The 21,698-nt window shown below is 42.1% G+C and overlaps 1 protein-coding gene across 1 annotated transcript in view; it reads left to right on the top strand.

Annotated features, from left to right (window-relative positions):
* EDC4 (enhancer of mRNA decapping 4) overlaps window positions 1–21,698 on the top strand; it is a 1,195,039-nt gene that overhangs the window by 268,979 nt on the left and 904,362 nt on the right. Inside the window, 1 exon segment of the mRNA XM_030203662.1 lies at window positions 3,399–3,503. Within this exon segment, the coding sequence (XP_030059522.1) occupies window positions 3,399–3,503 (105 nt within the window).

The raw sequence follows: 21,698 nt of genomic DNA, 5'->3' as shown, positions 1-21,698 counted from the left end.
AGAAAGATTCATCAATGACTAAGTTTATACTATCAGCTTTATTGATCCAAGATGGCATCAGAGTAAGACGCTGTGAAGGAAGCTCCCTCTTTGATTGATGAAAGTTTTTTTTCTTCCTTTTTTCTTCTTTCCATTGAACTTAACGCAGAGGAAAACAAGAGGGTTTACCTTCCTGCTCCCTTTGCTGTTAACTTCCCCATTGCAGTCAGTAGTAATAGCTTTTACTATTCCAGTTACACTGGGCGGTTTTGCTGTCGGGCTTAGGAATCAGTGCGACTTGGACAATTACATTTCATTGAGTCCATCTGAGCCTTCCACTCCTCCACCTCGCAGCTAATGAGAATTGCTAGAGCAGTGGTAAGAGGAACTTTGAAGCATCTCTGTGTTAAGCTGCACTGACATCCCAGATGACCTGGGAAGAGACTTGGGCTAGCCACGGTAGCGTCAAGAGACATGACGCCTGCAGGAGGATTAGCATCTCTGGCAGCTCACGGTAGTGAGTTAAGGGAATTGGAGGAAATGCCGGCTTGGTTGTAGTGGATACGGAGGCAATTTGGGGTGCCCTCGAAAGACTATACCAGGTATGCTGTTTGTTTTCACTTTATCCTCTAAATGTTTCAGCCTAGTGGAAGAATCCATTAAACATTCAAAATAGACTGGACTGTAGAAAAATCTGCCTTATAAGTTAAATCATTATTGGTTCAACAGACTGGAGATAAAAACCTGATTTTCGAGGAAGGTAGAAAACCTGGAAAATGTAAGTAGGAATTTAAACTTAAGACTTCAGTATTTTCTGTTTTCAAGATTATCACCAAAAGAACTATTCCATACCCTTTTAACTTCAGTTTTAAGTAGAGAGGTGTGGTAGCTGTGTTAGTCCACTCTTAAAGGTTATCAATAGAAATCAAACAAAAGAAAATAAGATGATACCTTTTTTATTGGACATAACTTAATACATTTCTTGATTAGCTTTCGAAGGTTGCCCTTCTTCGTCAGATTGGAAATTTCCGATCTGACGAAGAAGGGCAACCTTCGAAAGCTAATCAAGAAATGTATTATGTCCAATAAAAAAAGGTGTCATCTTATTTTCTTTTCCATGTTTTATTTTGTTTGATTTCTATTGATAAACTTCAGTTTTGAAATATCCAGAGACTAATTTGCCACCCGTACAAAAGATATATTGTATAAATTCACTTAGTGCTGAGGTTTGTACAGGTGAAAAAGCAGGATATTTAAATGTTTCAGCCCTTTTGTAGTCATCACAAGTGGAAATTTTGGGCAGATATACTTTGTTAGTCTCTTTTGACTTTCTTCAAGATATAAAGACCATAATTGAGGTTATATTATAGAAGTGTGAATGTTGTCTTTTATGGTGATAAAGTTTGTTGTTTCTGAAATTTCCAAATGGACACAACTTAGGTGGAAGAAATTTCTGGTATTGCATCAATTGGCGCTAGACTGGGGGGCTTCTTTCTGACTGTGCTTTCCCTGTAAATGTTTTCTTTCTTATCAGAACGCTAGGTATATTTTTTATGAACCTATGAAGTTACAGAATTTTCTTTAAAGTAAAGGTGTCTTGAGGATTCTCAGTTATGCCTCATGAGCCTAGGTTCTTATTTGTGTAATAACATAAGAGTAGCCATACTGGGTCAGACCAATGGTCCATCTAGCCCAGTATCATGTTTTCCACAGTGGCCAAGCCAGGTCACAGGTACCTAGCAGAAACCCAGATCATGGCAACACTCCATGCTACCAATCCCAGGGCAAGCAGTTGCTTCCCTATGTCTGTCTCAATAGCAGACTATGGACTTCTCCAGGAACTTGTCCAAACCTTTTTTTAAACCCAGATATGCGAACTGCTGTTACTACATCCTCCAGCAAAGAGTTCCAGAGCTAACTATTCGCTGAGTGAAAAAATATTTCCATGTAACTTCCTTGAGTGTCCCCTAGTCTTTGTACTTTTGGAATGATTAAAAAATCGATTTACTTCTTCTCATTCTACTCAGGATTTTGTAGACCTAAATCATATCTCCCCTCATCCGTCTCTTTTCCAAGCAGAAGAGCCCTAACCTCTTTAGCCTTTCCTTATATCCATCTTTATCATTTTGGCTGCTCTTCTTTGAACCTTTTCCAATTCCACTATATCTTTTTTGAGATACGGCAATCAGAACTGAACGCAGTACTCAAGGTGAGATTGCACCATGAAGCGATACAGAGGCATTATAGTATTTTTGGTCTTATTCACCATCCCTTTCCTAATAACTCCTAGCATCCTGTTTGCTTTTTTGGCCGCCGCCACACATTGAGCAGAAGATTTCAGCTTATTGTCTACAACAACACTTAAATCTTTTTCTTGAGTTCTGAAGTGTAAGATGGACCCTAGCATCAGCTAACTGTGGTTTAGATTTTATTCTTCTCAATGTGCATCACTTTGCAGTTGTTCATGTTAAATTTCATCTGCCAGTTGGATGCCCAGCCTTCCAGTTTAAGGTCTTCCTGCAATTTTTCACAACCCACATACGTTTTGACAACTTTGAATAGTTTTGTGTCATCTGCATATTTAATTGCTTCACTTGTCCCGTTTTCCAGATCATTTATAAATAGGTCCCAGTATAGATCACCAGAGTGATTTTTAACTTTGTATTCATCATTTGATGTGCATGCATTGCCCCTTGTTGCCTGTGGAGGAAGTGAAGTTGTTTATAATGGGGATTCTCTGTAGACAGTAGGGGAATATAGAAATATTTCCTTTCCCTTGTCTGTGCAAAGAAATACTAGTTAACCTGCTAAATCTGAAGATGCTAAGACATAGACTGAAAAGGAAAGGGGAGGAACATTGCCTAATGCAGGAAGCCCTGTACATGGTCAGAAGAGTCTCAAAAAGGTTTCCCTGAGTCTGAGAAAAGCTCTACACTGGATCCTTCCAGAGAACATTTCTCTATAGTATGGCTGCAATCTTTTGCTATCTGTGGAGCCTCTGCTATTACAAGTAAGCAGCTTTGCTTTCTTGGTTCATTGCTTGAAACCTGTATATGGAACTCATACCAGTGAGAGACTTAGATTAATACTCACTCTTCGTTCAATTTGATTTTCCCTTCTCTACCAATTTTTCCATTATTTGTACAGGGGAAATAAATGTTACTACTATCTGAGGAAGAGCATGAAGTATTGATCCAGAAATGTTAAACCAGTTATGACATTTTGATTTAGGCCAAAATGGTCAGGACAATGAGACTTTCTTTATTACTTTCTTGATTAACAGAAAAAGCCAACTTAGAAGACAACCATGGACTTTAAAGATAAATTTTTCCAAACTAACAACTATATTATTGTGACTGTCTAGGAATTGGTGGTGAATTGAATATACTGATTTATTATTGGTATCTCTTTTCCCTTAGGCAGAGGTTTGGGACTTGGACATTGTTCGAGCCAACCACAGTTCCTGGCCATCGAATGTTACTGATATCAAGGAAGGTTTCATCATTGTGAAAGGTCATAGTGCGGTGAGTATGCCTCCCAAATCTCACTTATGATGTGTAGTGTTTAAGTAAGCTTCTAACACACACTATGCTGTCTATTAAGATGATTTAATGTGCATTGTGTTGACATTCCAAGTAGCATACTATGCCATAATGCGTACTACTGTTTGAATATTTTTACTGCTATTATTATCTATCTTCATTACTCCTTCCCATGTCAATTAACATATACTTAAAGCATTCTATTATTATGTTACATTATAGTTCATTCTTCTCAATGAATCTAATAATTGTAATTCTGATAACTATGTAAGCTGCCTTGTACCTGCTTCTGTGGGAAAGTGCGGGGTACAAATGTAATAATAAATAAATGTCTATTGCCTATATCCAGATTTTTTTGCTGTACAGCGCCTTGAGTAAATTCTTTAAAAGAGCAGTAAATAGCTAACCGATGTATATAGCAGTCTGATTAGTTATAGTAAATGCTTATAAGCAAAAATTACTATTCCACCAATTGTGGCTAATTGGCCTCTTCGGAGCACGATAAAATTAAGCGTTAAGGCTTTTACTATAAAGTTTTAACAAAAATGGATTAGTAATTAAAATTAAAAACTAGAGTTTTACATATAAATTCCAGTAGAAATGTTCAGAAAATGTGTTGTCTAATATAGCCATCTGAGCAGTAGCCGTATAGGACAGTGTTGGTGGAAGATCACATTTCTGGCAGCAACAACACTGGCATTACCTGTGCATGTGTAAAATCTATTTTGCTATGAAAACCCAATGGATAGCTACAACAAAACTAATTGTAATATAGCGCTGGAAGATGTACCCCTCAGGTCGGCAAGCACTCAGCAGGCTACTGGGGAAGTTGAAGACTTTTAAGAATAAAACTGTTATTTGTGAAACAGTTGGAAAAAAGTCATCAGGAATGCTAATAATGTTTGACTGTTGATGAGCTTGACATGAAATGAGTCAGAAGCCTCAAAGATATCTTATATATTGGGACAAGGAACATATGAAGCGTGAACCAAGGAAAGCTATACATGGTCAATAATGAAATAGAACGTACACAGCTTAATCTGTTGGGTGTTGGTGAACTGAAATGGACTGGCATCAGGCATTTTGAATCTGATGATGACATAGTATACTACGCTGGAAGTGAAAGACAAAGAAGAAATTCTGTATTTATAATTAAGAAGAAGCTTGCAGGAATTGTAATGCAATACAAAGCAGTCAGTGAATTCTAAATTTCTGTTTGTCTATGAGGAATACCCATTAACTCAACAACAGATGCAGAAAAGGACAAAGTTGATCAGTTCTGCTAACAAGTACATGCTGAAATCAACTGAACAGGCAAACAAAGTATACTGATAGTCATGGGTGACTGGACTGCAAAAGTTGGAAACAAAGAAGCTTCCAAGTAGTTGGAAAATATAGACTCAGTAATAGGAACAAACCAGAGAACATTTGATAGAATTCTACAAGACCAAAATCTATTAATTTCAAACACTTTCTTCTAGTGACACAAGTGGACACAAATTGACTACATCTGTGGAAGTCGGGGATGGAAAAGCTCAATAACCTTGAGCTGATTGTGGTACAGTTCACCAGCTACTAGTAAACAATCTCAAGAAGCTAAAGCTGAAAAAAAGCAAACGTGTCATGAATAAAGTGTGATCTTGAAAATTGTACTAGAAGAAAGTGAAAAGTCCTTGTAAAAGGTGAAAAAGTAAAAACAGCCAAGATGGATGATTAAAGAAACTTTAAAAAATGCTCAGAAATGTAGAGAAGCTAATGCCAGAGGAGAAAGAGGCAGTTGCAAACTTATCCGGAATTTATAACATTCTACAAGACGAAACAGAAGTATTACAATAATGCATGCAAGGAAATAGAATTGGTCAAGAACAAAAAGTAGTGTGATGAACACAACACTTCCAAAAAGCCAAGGAGATGAATAATTACAAGTAGTTCTTTAATAAAGGGTAAGACTCGACACAGCACAGTGTTTCGGCGAACAACGCCTGCCTCAGGAGTCTATAAAATAAAATTGACAATTTTAGTACATAAAAGCAAGAAACATATACAAAATAAGGATGTGTAATAATAGGATATAAAAAATGTACATGTAGGTATGAACAATTGTATAAATATATAATTATAAAATATAACAAAATAAGAATAAACATATAACATAGTAACATAGTAGATAACGGCAGAAAAAGACCCGCACGGTCCATCCAGTCTGCCCAACAAGATAAACTCATGTGTATACCTTACCTTGATTTGTACCTGTCTTTTTCAGGGCACAGACCATATAAGTCTGGCCAGCACTATCCCCACCTCCCACCACCGGCTCTGGCACAGACCATATAAGTCTGCCCACCACTATCTTTGCCTCCCCACCACCAACCCCTCTTCCCCCCACCGGCTCCACCACCCAATTTCGGCTAAGCTTCTGAGGATCCATTCCTTCTGCACAGGATTCCTTTATGTATATCCCACGCATGTTTGAATTCTGTTACTGTTTTCTTCACCACCACCTCCCGCGGGAGGGCATTCCAAGCATCCACCACTCTCTCTGTGAAAAAATACTTCCTGACATTTTTCTTGAGCCTGCCCCCTTCAATCTCATTTCATGTCCTCTTGTTCTACCGCCTTCCCTTCTCCGGAAAAGATTTGTTTGCGGATTAATACCTTTCAAATATTTGAACGTCTGTATCATATCACCCCTGTTCCTCCTTTTTTCTAGGGGTATACATGTTCAGGTCAGCAAGTCTCTCCTCATATGTCTTGGAATGCAAATCCCATACCATTCTCGTAGCTTTTCTTTGCACTGCTTCCATTTTTTTTACATCCTTAGCAAGGTACGGCCTCCAAAACTGAACACAATACTCCAGGTGGGGCCTCACCAACGACTTGAACAGGGGCATCAACACTTCCTTTCTTCTGCTGATCACACCTCTCTCTATATAGCCTAGCAACCTTCTCACTACGGCCACCGCCTTGTCACACTGTTTCGTCGCCTTCAGATCCTCGGATACTATCACCCCAAGATCCCTCTCCCCCTCAGTACCTATCAGACTTTCACCGCCTAACACATACGTCTCTCGTGGGTTTCTACTCCCTAGGTGCATCACTTTACATTTCTTCGCATTGAATTTTAATTGCCAAACCTTAGACCATTCTTCTAGCTTCCTCAGATCTTTTTTCATGTTTTCCACTCCCTCCCGGGTGTCCACTCTGTTACAAATCTTAGTATCATCCACAAATAGGCAAACTTTACCTTCTAACCCTTTGGCAATGTCACTCGCAAATATATTGAACAGAATTGGCCCCAGCACCAATCCCTGAGGTACTCCACTACTCACCTTTCCCTCCTCCGAGCGAACTCCATTTACCACCACCCTCTGTCGTCTGTCCGTCAACCAGTTCCTAATCCAGTTCACCACTTCGGGACCTATCTTCAGCCCATCAAGTTTATTTAAGAGCTTCCTGTGGGGAACCGTGTCAAAAGCTTTGCTAAAATCTAAGTAGATTACGTCTATAGCATATCGATGATTCAATTCTGCAGTTACCCAATCAAAGAATTCAATGAGATTCGTTTGACACGATTTCCCTCTGGTAAAACCATGTTGTCTCGGATCTTGCAACTTATTGGTTTCCAGGAAATTCACTATCCTTTCCTTCAGCATCGCTTCCATTACTTTCCCAATAACCGAGGTGAGGCTTACCAGCCTGTAGTTTCCAGCTTCTTCCCTATCGCCACTTTTGTGAAGAGGGACCACATCCACTGTTTTCCAATCCCTCGGAACCCCTCCTGTCTCCAAGGATTTATTAAACAAATCTTTAAGAGGACCCGCCAGAACCTCTCTGTGCTCCCTCAATATTCTGGGGTGGATCCCGTCCGGTCCCATGGCTTTGTCCACCTTTAGCTTTCCAAGTTGTTGATACACACTCTCTTCCGTGAACGGTGCTATATCCACTCCATTCTCAAATGCACTTTTGCCAGACCCTCGTGGTCCTTCTCCAGGATTTTATTTCAGTGAAAACAGAACAAAAGTATCTATTTAGCAAATTGGCTTTTTCTTCATCATCATCTACATAGCGGTTCACAGTATCTTTTAGTCTCACAATTCCCTTTTAATTCTCCTTTCACTAATATACCTGAAGAAATTTTTGTCGCCCCTTACATTTCTAGCCATTTGTTCTTCCGCTTGCGCCTTCGCCAGACGTACCTCTCTCTTGGCTTCTTTCAGTTTCATCCAGTATTCCTCCCCGTGTTCCTCTTCTTGAGTTTTTCTATATTTCAGGAACGCCAATTCTTTAGCCTTTATTTTCTCAGCCACTTGCTTGGAGAACCATATCGGTTTCCTTTTTTTCTTGCTTTTATTTACTTTCCTTACATAAAGGTCTGTGGCCCTATTTATTACTTCTTTCAGCCTGGACCACTGTCCTTCCACTTCTTGCACTTCCTCCCATCCCATCAGCTCCTTCCTCAGGTATTCCCCCATTTTACTAAAGTCAGCACGACTGCTTTCCTTTTGGGTGCTCTCCTTGCCCTCTGGTGGCCAGAACTGGTGGCTGCTATGGACTGTTTTCTGCTGTCTTCCATGTTCCAGACTTCAGTGAGTCCGGTCCGGATTTTCTAGGTTGCCAGCCTTGCTCTGCTGGGTTGTTCTGGAACAGCACCCTTACTTGGCTGGTGATTTACTGCAGCTGTGGGTCAGCTGCTGAGGGGCTTATTAGCTTCTGTGAGCCTTGCTTGCCTTGCCTTGCCTTGGTATCAAAGGTCATCCATGAGTTCCTGGTGGTTTGTTGGAGTTCCTCTGAAAGTTTCCTTTGTGTTGGACCCTGCCTGTTCCTGGACTTTGCTTGCTTCCTGTGCATGTGACCCTTGGCCTGGACCTGGACTTTGCTTTCCGCCTGCCTATAGACTCTGGTTAGTTTATGGATTACCCGTGTTTGCTGCCGGCCCCTTTGACCTTGCTGTGCTACTGGATAATGTTTACTGTCTACTATTAAAGCCTCTTCTAGTTATATTCTGGGGTTCCTGCCTGTTGTGTTCAGCACTGCTCTCTGCTTGGGCGATTTGCCTGCCGCTGCCGCTCCTCGACAGTTGCCCAAGGGTTCACAAACCTAGTTCCTGCTTTGAGAACGTGACAGCACGCTTGAAATCCAGGACTTTGAGTTTAGAGTGGCCGCCCTCCACTTCAGCCGTTATATCAAACCAAACCGTTTGATGGTCACTGCTTCCCAGGTGTGCACCCACTTGGACATTTGACACACTATCCCCATTTGTGAGCACCAGATCCAGCGTCGCTCCCTCCCTCATGGGTTCTGTCACCATTTGTTTGAGCAGAGCACTTTGGAAAGCATCCACGATCTCTCTTCTTCTTTCTGAATTCGCAGACGGAATCTTCCAGTCTACATCAGGCAGATTGAAATCTCCCAGCAACAGCACCTCTCTCTTCTTTTCCAACTTTTGAATATCCGCGATAAGGTCTTTATCTAATTTCTCTAATTGTGTCGGAGGTCTGTAAACAACACCCACGTGGACAGAGGTTTTATCCTCTCTTTTTAAGGTGATCCATATCGCTTCTTCCTTTCCCCAGGTCCCTATCATTTCAGTCAGTGTGATCTCATTTCTCACATATAGAGCTGCTACTCCACCTTTACGGCCCTCTCTATCCTTCCTAAATAGATTATAGCCTGGTATGTTTGCATCCCATTCATGGGAACCACTGAGCCACGTCTCTGTGATTGCAACAAAATCTAAGTCTGCCTCCAACATCAAGGCTTGAAGGTCATGAACTTTATTGCTTAGACTATGAGCATTTGTGGCCATTGCTTTCCATCTATATTTCCTGGTATGTGTTTCAACATTAATAATTTGGGGGTGTCTTTTCACTTTGGGTACCGTCATATCTTTTTGTTCCAACATTTTCCTCTGCCTCTGTTCTATTTTCAGAAACATCACAGTGCTGTAATGGAGTGAAAGAATTCTTTAGGGGCAACACTTGTGAGGGCAGATGCTTCTGTATCACATGACGAAGTCTGCCTGAGCCCACCATGAACCATCTATTCTTAGGTGGTTTTATTCTTTGAGGCAGTGGTGGGAAGTTATGATTCTGTGCAGTCCTGGAAGCTGCTTTAAGTGCATCCAATTCTTGCATTACTTTACTGAGCTCCTGTTTTAAACTAGATAGCCTTAAGCCTCCAGATGACTGGCCTTGAAACTAAAGCACCACAATTATTGCAGAGAATAAAAGTCATCCTGATTGGTTGAAATGGGTATGAACAGGTGTACTATGTTGGGGTTAACAGTCTGCAAGACTGCCTGTGTATGATTGAGGAGTAAGGTTAATGAGGTTTGGTTTGTCTATAAATGAGTGGAAAACCCTGGGGTGGGTGGGATTATAAGTCCCAATGTATCAGCTAACTGCTGTATCAAGGAAATTCTCTAGATGGGACCAGAAATGGTACAGTCCCATCAAAGAATTTGCAATTGATTTAACTTTCAAATTGCCCTAGAATATAACTTTCCTTTTGGAAAAAAATCTATATATTCCCAATAATTATAGCAGTTTCAGCAATGTAAAATGCACAGTGCAATGCAGTCTGAACAGCGTGTCCTCTCTATCAGAGCTTGGCAGGAAAAGAAAGAAAGAAAGGTTCACAGGGCAAATTAATTAAGCAATAAGCATTAAATTAAAGAGAATATCAGGTATCTCATCTATAGCCACAAAGTTGAGAAGTTTGGAATTTAAATAGAATTTACTTTACTTTGCAGGAGTTTGGTTCAGGTTCAGCACCTGGAATGTTACAAACAAGTGGTTTGTCTCTCTGTTCAGAGCCCAACCCTCCTCCTGCTGTGCAGTGATTTCCTCCCAATGTGTCAGCTATGTATATACATAGTAACATAGTAACATAGTAGATGACGGCAGAAAAAGACCTGCATGGTCCATCTAGTCTGCCCAAGATAAACTCATATCTTGAATTTGTACCTGTCTTTTTCAGGGCACAGACCGTATAAGTCTGCCCAGCAGTATTTCCCGCCTCCCAACCACCAGTCCCGTCTCCCATCACCGGCTCTGGTACAGACTGTATAAGTCTGCCCTCCCCTATCCTAGCCTCCCAACCACCAACTCCTCTTCCCCCCACCTGATCCGCCACCCAATTTCAGCTAAGCTTCTGAGGATCCATTCCTGCTGCACAGGATTCCTTTATGCATATCCCACACATGTTTGAATTCCGTTACCGTTTTCATCTCCACCACCTCCCGCGGGAGGGCATTCCAAGCATCCACCACCCTCTCCGTGAAAAAATACTTCCTGACATCTTTTTTGAGTCTGCCCCCCTTCAATCTCATTTCATGTCCTCTCGTTCTACCGCCTTCCCATCTCCGGAAAAGATTTTTTTGCGGATTAATACCTTTCAAGTATTTGAACGTCTGTATCATATCACCCCTGTTCCTTCTTTCCTCCAGGGTATACATATTCAGGTCAGCAAGTCTTTGGTCATACGTCTTGGAACGCAAATCCCATACCATTCTCGGAGCTTTTCTTTGCACCGCTTCCATTTTTTTAACATCCTTCGCAAGGTACGGCCTCCAAAACTGAACACAATACTCCAGGTGGGGCCTCACCAACGACTTGAACAGGGGCATCAACACTTCCTTTCTTCTGCTGATCACACCTCTATCTATACAGCCTAGCAACCTTCTCGCTACGGCCACCGCCTTGTCACACTGTTTCGTCGCCTTCAGATCCTCGGATACTATCACCCCAAGATCCCTCTCCCCCTCAGTACCTATCAGACTCTCCCCGCCTAACACATACGTCTCTCGTGGGTTTCTACTCCCTAAATGCATCACTTTGCATTTCTTCGCATTGAATTTTAATTGCCAAACCTCAGACCATTCTTCTAGCTTCCTCAGATCCCTTTTCATGCTTTCCACTCCCTCCCGGGTGTCCACTCTGTTGCAAATCTTAGTATCATCCGCAAATAGGCAAACTTTACCTTCTAACCCTTCGGCAATGTCACTCACAAATATATTGAACAGAATCGGCCCCAGCACCGATCCCTGAGGCACTCCGCTACTCACCTTTCCCTCCTCCGAGCGAACTCCATTTACCACCACCCTCTGTCATCTGTCCGTCAACCAGTTCCTAATCCAGTTCACCACTTCGGGACCTATCTTCAGCCCATCTAGTTTATAAGCATACATATGTATATAAGCATACATAGATAGATAAATAAATAAATATATAATTGTGAAGTATAGAAACATAAACTGAATTGGCCATCAAGAATCTATAAACTGAAGTGGGATATATAATTTCAATGCTTAAAACATATATAAAATGTGAATATGTGAGCATAAATAATTGACTAGGTTGGTAAAATATATAAATACTAGTAAAAACGGCCCGTTTCTGACACAAATGAAACGGGCGCTAGCAAGGTTTTCCTCGGAGTGTGTATGTTTGGGAGGTGTATGTGAGAGTGACTGTGTGAGAGACAGAGTGAAAGTGTGTGTGTGTGAGAGAGAGAGTGAGTCTGGGTGTGAGTGTGTTTGTGAGAATGAGTGTGTGCAAGTGTGTATGTGAGAGACAGTGTGAGAGAGAGTGTGTGAGACACATTCTCTGTGAGAGTGAGTGTATGAGACCAAGCGAGTGTGTGAGTGACTGTGTGGCACATAAAGAGTGAATGTGATACAGTGTGAGACAGAGTGTGTGAGAGTGTGAGTCAGAAAGACATTGTATATGAGAGAGAGAGTGTGAGCCCTGCCCTCCCAATCCATGCCCATCTGTCCCCTGCCCCCTCCATTCATCCTTTTCCAGCAATTCCCCTCTCTCCCTGAGCCCTGCCCTCCCAATCCATGTCCATCCATGCTCCTCTGTCACCTGCCCCCTCCATTCATCCCTATCCAGCAATTCCCCTCTCTCCATGAGCCCTGCCCTGCAATCCATATCCATCCATGCCCATCTGTCCCCTCCATTCATCCCTATCCAGCAATTCCCCTCTCTCCCTGAGCCCTGCCCTCCCAATCCATGCCTATCCATGCTCCTCTGTCACCTGCCCTCCCAATCCATGCCCATCCATGCTCCTCTGTCCCCTGCCCACTCCATTCATCCCTTTCCAGCAATTCCCCTCTCTCCCTGAGGCTTGCCCTCCCAATCCATGCCCATCCATGCTCTTCTGTCCCCTGCCCCCTCCATTCATCCTTTTCCAGCAATTCCCCTCTCTCCCTTCCATGACCCCCCCTCGCATCCATGCTCGTTTCTCTCCCATGTCCCAGCCTGGCCCGCCCTCTTCTCCCCCCCCCTTCGCATCCATGCCCCCCCCTTCGTATCCATGCTGTCGTTTCTCCCCTGCCCTCCCGCTCCTATTGTTCAACTTTACTGGCCACCCTCTTCTTTCCCCCCAACATCCCTTTTTTTTTTCTTTTTAAATTTACCTCCGTGGCGGTTCCGGCAGCGCCCGACGTCTAGCCTTCCCTTCGCTGTGTTCCGCCTTCTTCTGACGTCATCCTTGACGTCAGAAGAAGGTGGAACACAGCGAAGGGAAGGCTAGAGACGTCGGGAGCGCCGCCTCCTTCCCTGACGCTGCGCTGCCGCCACCACGGAGGTAAATCTAATATAATAAAACGCACCGTGCGTGTGTGCGATCCGTTTGTTTTTTTTTCCACCCTCGACGTCATGACGTTTGACGCGAGGGCGGGGCAGAGACGGCTGGCTGGCTTCACACCATGAATCCACGAACCCTACAGCCAGGGAGTGTTTGAGTGACTTCAGAAGGTTGTCTTCAGAACGTTCACGGTGCGTTTTATTATATTAGATGTAATTGTAGAACATAAAAGCATATGAGGATGTACATATTAGCATAAATAGATGTAACCATCTAGAGAGCTTATGTGAGGGTAGGTTTCTGTATTTTACAATTACATATTTATATATCTATGCTTATGTTTATTATATTTTATAATTATATATTTATACAATTGTTCATACCTATATGTACATTTTTATATCCTATTGTTACACATCCTTATTTTGTGTATGTATGTTCTTTATGTACTAAAATTGTAAATTTTATTTTATAGACTCCTGAAGCAGGCGTTGTTCGCCGGCACACAGTGCCGTGTCGAATCTTATTCCTCATTAAAGAACTACTTTTAATTATTCGTCTCCTTGGCTTTTTGGAAGTGTCATGCTGATCACACTACTTTTTGTTCTTGACTTTTCCCTTTGTAGCAGATCCAGTTTCTCCACTTTGGTGGTTACTTTTTGTTTTGTTTAGGAAACAGAATCAGAAAATATAAGAGGCAGAACAAGATTGACTTTTTCTAAAGCTATGAGAGTTAAAGATTTTAATTATATTTGTGGTATATTGATTTAAACTTGAATTTGGAAATTTCCAGCCTCAAATTGGAATGCTAAAAGATGCTCTAGGATACATGTTGAATGACACTGAGATCATCAAGACATGGTAGATTGAAACAACCACTGACCTACTTGATGTTTATGATATGACAACTCAGTATATTCTAATTATGATCAGGAGCAAACAGGAGAAAGTAGAGATGCGAGATGTATAGTAGTGCTGAAAATATTTTATTGGTGAATATCGGTAAATATGCAAGCAGACTTGACACTGTCTTATGTTTCGGTGCACAGCACTTGTCTCAGGAGTTGTGTATCTTGAGCTAAGCTTGCTTTATCAAGATGTATTAAAATAGGCACCACATGGGTGCAACAGCAGCAAACGTGTCCTGTTGCAGACCTCAAATCGATCAATGCCACAGTTATCTCCAAACTGTGCAGGAAACATTGGTGATGAAAAAAGCCATTAACAAAGCACTAAACATTGATGGCATTTTCATTGAAATATTACATCAATCACATGCAGTTGTTAAAATAATTAAAAGGCTTTACCAGGAAATTTGGAGGACAACATCATGGTCAACTGACTGTAAAAGATGTGTTCATACTAATACTGAAGATGGGATATCTAACTGACTGTGGAAATTATCATACAGTCACTCAGATCCCACATGCCAGTTTGAGACCATGCAAGATCATTCAGTAGAGACTACAACTATTCCTGGAACAAGAATTGCCTGATGTTCAAGCAGGGCTCAGAAAAGGGCAAGGAACATGAGACATCATGGATGTGAGATGGATCCTTGAAAAGGATATCTGCATATGTTTCAATGAATATGTCAAGGCTTTTTGACCTTATAAATCATGAAAAACTCTGGGCCACGTTAAGGAACATGATATTAATAAAACGCCTGATAGTGCTCATGCATAACATTTACATTGATCATGTAGCAACAGTTCAAGTGGACAATGAGAAACAGAATGCTTTAAAGTCAGCAAATGTATATGACAAGGCTGTATACTTTCCCCTTACTTGTTTAATCTAGATGTAGAATAGATCATCAGAGAAACAGGCTGTATGAAGAAGGTTTCCTATACTGATGATACCACATTGCTGGCTGAAAGTGAAGATGATCTGAAACATCTGAATATGAAAATAAAGGAACATAGTCTCAAAATGGGGGCATGTACGTTAATGTGAAGAAAAGAGGATGACAACTGGTAAAAGCAATAATTTCATCCTTGATGGAGAAGTAATAGAAATAATAGACTACTTCAGCCTGCTTGGGTGAATAATAATTGAAACATCAAGCAGTCGGGAAATCCAATGCCATATCACTCTTGACAGAACACTTAGAAAGAGCTAGACAAAATCTTCAAGTGCAGAGCTGTATCTCTGCACATGAAGATTTGACTTGTCCAAGCCATGGTATTTTCAATGTTATATGGATGTGAAAATTGGTCAGTAAAGAAACAAGAAGAGAAACAATACCTTCCCAATACTGGAGAATAGTACTGTGTATAATGTGGACTACCCAAAGAAGAATTAAATCATTTGAAAAAGGCTCACCTCCTGTACATTGATGCCACTGAGGTATTTAAATGTCTCTATCATATCCCCTCTCTCTTGCCTCTCTTCCAGTGTATACATATTGAGGTTCATAAGCCTGTCCCCATATGTTTTATGACTGAGACTGCTTACCAATTTTGTAGCTGCCTTCTGGACTGACTCCATACTGTTTATATATTTCCGTAGGTACGGTCTCCAGAATTGCACACAGTACTCTAAATGGGGCCTCACCAGAGACTTATACAGGGGCACTATCACCTCTTCCCCCCCCCCCTGCTGGTCATCCCTCTCCTTATGCACCCAAGCATCCCTCTGGCTTTGTCAGTAACCTTTTCTAGTTGTTTGGCCACCTTAAGGTCATCAGCTGCAATCACTCCCAAGTCCTGCTCTTCTTTCGTACACAGAAGCAATATGATGCAATACAGAAGAACATGATGCAGGGATCCAAATTAGGAATCATTAGGATCTAGGTGTCGTTGATATGTTGAAACCCTTTGCTCAGTGTGCAGCAGCGGCTAAGAAAGCAAGTAGAATGTTAGAAATTGTTAGGAAAGGAGTAGATAACACAACTCAGAATATTATGTTCTTGTATTGCTCCATGGTGTGACTGCACATCTAATGCTGTGTGCAGTTTTAGTTGCTGCAGCACAAAATGATATAGTGAAATTTGAAAAGAAACAGAGAAAGGCAACAAATGATAAAGGATATGGGACAATTTCCCTTTGTGGAAAGGCTAAAGAGGCTAGGGCTGTTCAGCTTGGAGAAGAGGTATGATAGAGGTCTGTAAAATACTGAGTGGAGTGGAATAGATAGACATGAATTGCTCGATTTACTCTTTAGAAAAATACAAAGACTAGGGGGCACACACTGAAACTAATAAGTGAGAGCTTCCCAAATGGGGTGACAAAATCTGGGAGCACAACCTTGGTGGGCTCTCCTTAGGTGCATCATTGTTCTGCATCTCTGGGGATGGTGGAGTCATAATTTTATTTGGCCTCAGTCATGGCCACAAAAAGATTGGGAAGCACTGTAGTAAGTAGTAAATTTAAAACAAATCAGAAAAAATATTTCCTCATTTCAGTGTTTAGTTAAATTCTGGAATTTGTTTCCAAAGAATGTGGTAAAAGCTGTCTGCTTAAGGTTAAAAAAGAGTTTGGACAAGTTCCTAAAAGAAAAGTCCATAACCATTATTAGGATAACTACTACTACTACAACAACAAATAATTTCTATAGCGCTACCAGTCGTACGCAGCGCTTCACAATTGAGCATGAAGAAAAGACAGTCCCTGCTCAGAAGAGCTTACAATCTAAATCAGGACAGACAGCCAGGACAAATAAGGGACAAGGGTAGGACAGACAGGTAGGACACATAGGGAAAAGGGACTATTGAAGAGAGGAAGACAAGATAAGGTTACGAGCAGGTGACAAGTTAGGAATTAAAAGCAGCATCAAACAGGTAGGCCTTTAGCCTGGATTTGAAGGCGGCCAGGGATGGAGCTTGACATAATGGCTCAGGAAGTCTATTCCAGGCATAAGGTGCGGCGAGATAAAAGGAACGGAGTCTGGAGTTAGCGATAGAGGAGAAGGGTGCAATTAGGAGAGATTTGCCTAGTGAAAGGAGTTCCTGGGAAGGCGTGTAGGGAGAGATGAGGGTGGAGAGGTAGTGAGGGGCAGCAGAGTGAATGCACTTATAGGTTAATAAGAGGAGCTTGAACTATATACGGAAATGGATAGGGAGCCAGTGAAGTGACTTCAGAAGAGGGCTGATATGGGCATAGCGACTTTGGTGAAATATTAATCATGCAGCAGAATTTTGAACAGATTGAAGAGGAGAGATGGCTGAGTGGAAGACCTGTGAGAAGCAAGTTGCAGTAGTCCAAGAGAGAGGTGATGAGAGTGTGGATGAGGGTTCTGGTAGCGTGTTCAGAAAGGAAAGGGCGAATTTTGGCGATATTATAGAGGAAGAAATGACAGGTTTTAGCAATCTGTTGAATATGTGCAGAGAAGGAGAGGGAGGAGTCGAAGATGACCCCAAGGTTACGAGCAGATGAGACAGGAAGAATGAGCGTGTTGTTGACAGAAATAGAGAGTGGAGGAAGGGGAGAGGTTCGTTTAGGTGGGAAGATAAGGAGCTCAGTTTTGGACATATTGAGCTTCAGGTGGCGGTGAGACATCCAGGCAGCAATGTCAGACAGGCAGGTAGATATCTTGGCCTGGATTTCTGCCGAGATTTCTGGTGTGGAGAGGTAGATCTGGGAGTCATCAGTGTAAAGATGATATTGAAAACCATGGGCTGAGATCAGAGCACCAAGGGAGGAAGTATAGATGGAGAAAAGGAGAGGTCCTAAGACAGATCCTTGAGGTACACCCACTGAGAGCGGGATAGAGGAAGAGGAGGATCCACCAGAGTATACACTAAAAGTATGCTGAGAGAGATAAGAAGAAAACCAGGAAAGAGCAGAGTTCTGAAATCCAAGTTGCAAATTCAAGTTTAATCTTGTGAACCTTATCGTGAAAGTAATTAGCCAAAGTCTGAGGAGAAGGCACTTTGAGGAGAGAGTTTAGCATGGCAAAGAGACGTCGAGGGTTCGAACCAATAGAGTTAGTCAATTGGATATAATAATCTTGTTTGGCAAGTTGGAGAGCAGATTGGAAGGAGGTCAGCAAGAATTTGAAGTGTATGAAGTCAGCATGGGCATGAGATTTAAGCCAAAGGCGTTCAGCAGAGCAGGCACAAGAGCGTAGGTAGCGGATAGTAGGGGGTCAGCCAAGGCTGGGGTTTGGTACGTTTTACAGGATGAGACACGGGAGGAGCGAGAGTATCCAGAGTAGATGACAGAATAGTATTATAGGAAGAGACAGCCTTATTGATGGATTTGTTTGATACAGCAATAGAAAAAAGATGAGATACTGGAGGACAGGGTAGAAGGGTTAATAGCCTGTAGATTCCTAAACGTGTTGGTTAGAATAGGACGGGACTGAGGAGGAGGGTGTCTAAGTGTGAAAGTTAAAAGATGATGGTCAGATAGGGGAAGAGTTGGGGCAAGGAAATTGGAGGGTGAGCAGTTTGAGAAGAATGCAAGCTCAAGACAGTTGCCATTCTGGTGAGTAGGGGCGGTGGAGCACAGTTGAAGATTGAAGGAGGATGTTAAGGCAAGAAATTGAGAAGTATAAGAGTTAGAGGGGTCATTAACATGAAAGTTAAAATCCCAAAGAATGAGGGAAGGAGATGAAGGTTCAAGAAAGAAGGAGAGCCAGGTATCAAAGTCAGTGAGAAAGGAAGAGGGGGATTTAGCAGGGGGTCGATAAATGACTGCAACCTGGAGAGGTAGAGGAGCGAATAGATGGATCGAGTGGACTTCGAAGGAAGAAAAGCAGTGAGACTGAGGTGGAAGAATGGGTTGAAATTTACAGGAGGGTGAGAGTAGTAGCCCGACACCGCCTCCGCGGCCAACTGAGCGAGGAGTATGAGAGAAGAGAGAACCTCCATGACATAGGGCCGCAACTGAAGCAGAGTCTTCAGGGTAAATCTAGGTTTCAGTTAGGGCAAGCAGATGAAGGGTATGAGAGATAAAGAGATCATGGAAGTAGGAGAGTTTGTTACAGACAGAGCGGGTGTTCCATAGAGCACAAGAGAAGGGCAGAGAAGAAGGGGGGTGGAGAGGAATAGAAATAAGATTGGAGGTATCACGGTAAGGCCTGTGTGAATAGGATGAGGACTGATGTGGGGGAACCAGGATTGGGATTAATGTCACCAGCGGAGAGCAGGAGAAGGAGTAGGAGAGTACGGAGGAGAGTAGGAGAGGTATGATGACAGCGATGAAGGTGAGATGTATTCAGGTAAAAAGGCGGGGGGTGAATGGAAGGAAGGAAGTGTTAAAGGTTGAGAGCTGTGAAGAAGGCAGTTGAAAAAAGAGATGGTGAGGAAAGGGATAGAGAGGTGATGAATACAGAGGGAAGACAATGTGTTCCTACGGTGGGAAGTGGTTTCATAAGGAGAAACAGATTGGGAAGGGATAGTGCCAAGAAGAGCAGGTGTACAGGAGCCATAAGAATAGCAGATTATGGTACAGAAATGCTCAGAATAAGCTGAAGGGGATGGAGGTTCAGATAGGCTCAGAGCGATTAGGAGGGGGATGGTATAGGCATTAGAGGTAATAGCCAATAATACAAGATAATAGAATTCAGGGTAATGCATATGCAGTAGTAGAATAGTCAATAATAGTAGACAGATAGCTAGACAGCTAACAGTCACAAACAGAGTTGAGGCAGCAAGGCTGGATGCTGGAACAAAGGCGTAGAGGTTTAAGGATTGGATTTTAAGCTGCACGCTGGAGCAGATGGAGCAGGCTGGAACAGAGGGTGCAGGCTGGAAAATATTTTATTCAATGTGGAAACTTAAGCGTATAAAACCTTTCTTTCCTTGAGATGTTTTCCGCAACCTAATACAATCAATGGTTCTAAGCCATTTAGAATACTGCAACGGCATCTATGCAGGCTGCAAAGAACAACTAATCAAGAAACTTCAGACCGCACAGAATACAGCAGCGAGACTGATCTTTGGAAAATCTAAATTTGAATCTGCCAAACCCCTTTGAGAAAAATTACATTGGCTTCCCATAAAGGAACGTATTGCCTTTAAAATTTGCACCTTGATTCATAGGGTCATCTATGGTGTAGTTCCTGGATACATGTTAAATCTAATTGATCTACCACCCAGAAATAGTTCCAGTCTTTCCCGATCCTATTTAATTTTACATTATCCAGATTGCAATGGCCTCAAATACAAATCTACCTACGCATCAAGCTTCTCCTTCATAGGAACTCAGCTATGGAATGCACTGCCTAAACTGTTAAAATCAACTCGGAATCATATAAACTTCAGGAAATTATTGAAGACCACCCTGTTCAAGAAGGCGTACCAACCAGACGTTACTTAGTTTATTTCTTATCTGTTTAGCCAAATTTATGGATTCTAATGTTTTTTTTCCCATTATCTTTTATTATTTTTGTTGTTTTAGACGATACGTTTATGATTAATATTTTACTACGACATTGTTTAATGATATTATACTGAACTGTAGCCTTCCCATGTTATTGTGTAAGCCACATTGAGCCTGCAACTAGTGGGAAAATGTGGGGTATAAATGTATTAAATAAATAAACAGAGGGTGCAGGCTGGAACGGATGAGGGTGCAGGCCGGAACAGGGGGTGCAGGCTGGAACGAATGATGCAGGCCACTATCAGGCCATTGTTACTCCGCAAACTCGTTCTTCGGTACTTGCTCAGTTGTTCATCATTGGTTCGGTGCTCCTGTCTCCCTTCTGAGTTCGCCTCACGTTCCCAAGGTCGTCGCCGATTGAACTATATAACTCAGCTGCTTTAAACCTTTGCTCCGCATCTTTTTTTTTTTTTTCGGTGCTTCCTCAGCTCATGCGACCCATCCAAAAAGGTTGCCCACGTGTTGTCTCCATTCCGTTGTATTACTTGGTAGAATCGTTATCCTAAACGGTAGCAACAGATTTCGCTCCGCTTTCCTCCGTGGTTGGTTATGGGTCACGTGTAAAAAGTGGGAGTACGACCAAGGATACTAGAAACTGGAAGATGTTCTTAAATAAAACTTTATTGAAGGTTTGAAGACTCGACACAAACGTCGTGTTTCGGCCGTCAGGCCTGCATCAGGAGTCTGCTGTGCAGAATGCTGCAGAGCAATGTTGATGGAAATCCTCTGAAGATTTTACGGCAGTCTCTTGCACGGAGAATTGCTAGATAGTAGTAAGGTTGATTCTTCAAAAATAACGTGGTAGTCTTTAAAAAGACTGTTCAAAAAGTCCGTCAGAAGCACTGCACGCATTATCAATAGTGCGTGCAGTGCTTCTGACGCGACCTTTTTTGAACAGTCTTTTTAAAGACTACCACGTTATTTTTGAAGAATCAACCTTACTACTATCTAGCAATTCTCCGTGCAAGAACTGCCGTAAATCTTCAGAGGATTTCCATCAACATTGCTCTGCAGCATTCTGCACAGCAGACTCCTGATGCAGGCCTGACGGCCGAAACACGACGTTTGTGTCGAGTCTTCAAACCTTCAATAAAGTTTTATTTAAGAACATCTTCCAGTTTCTGTTATCCTTTGGTCGTACTCCCACTTTTTACACATTACTGTTTTTACCGTGGGTGCTTGAGTTTTCCGCTCACCGGCGGATCTTCTCTCTGGTTATGGGTCACAGCAGCATTGATATTTGTTCTACTCTTTTGGG

This window comes from Microcaecilia unicolor, chromosome 5, assembly GCF_901765095.1.
Source record: "Microcaecilia unicolor chromosome 5, aMicUni1.1, whole genome shotgun sequence".
Lineage (NCBI taxonomy): Eukaryota > Metazoa > Chordata > Amphibia > Gymnophiona > Siphonopidae > Microcaecilia > Microcaecilia unicolor.
This window is presented reverse-complemented; position numbering and strand designations above follow the sequence as displayed.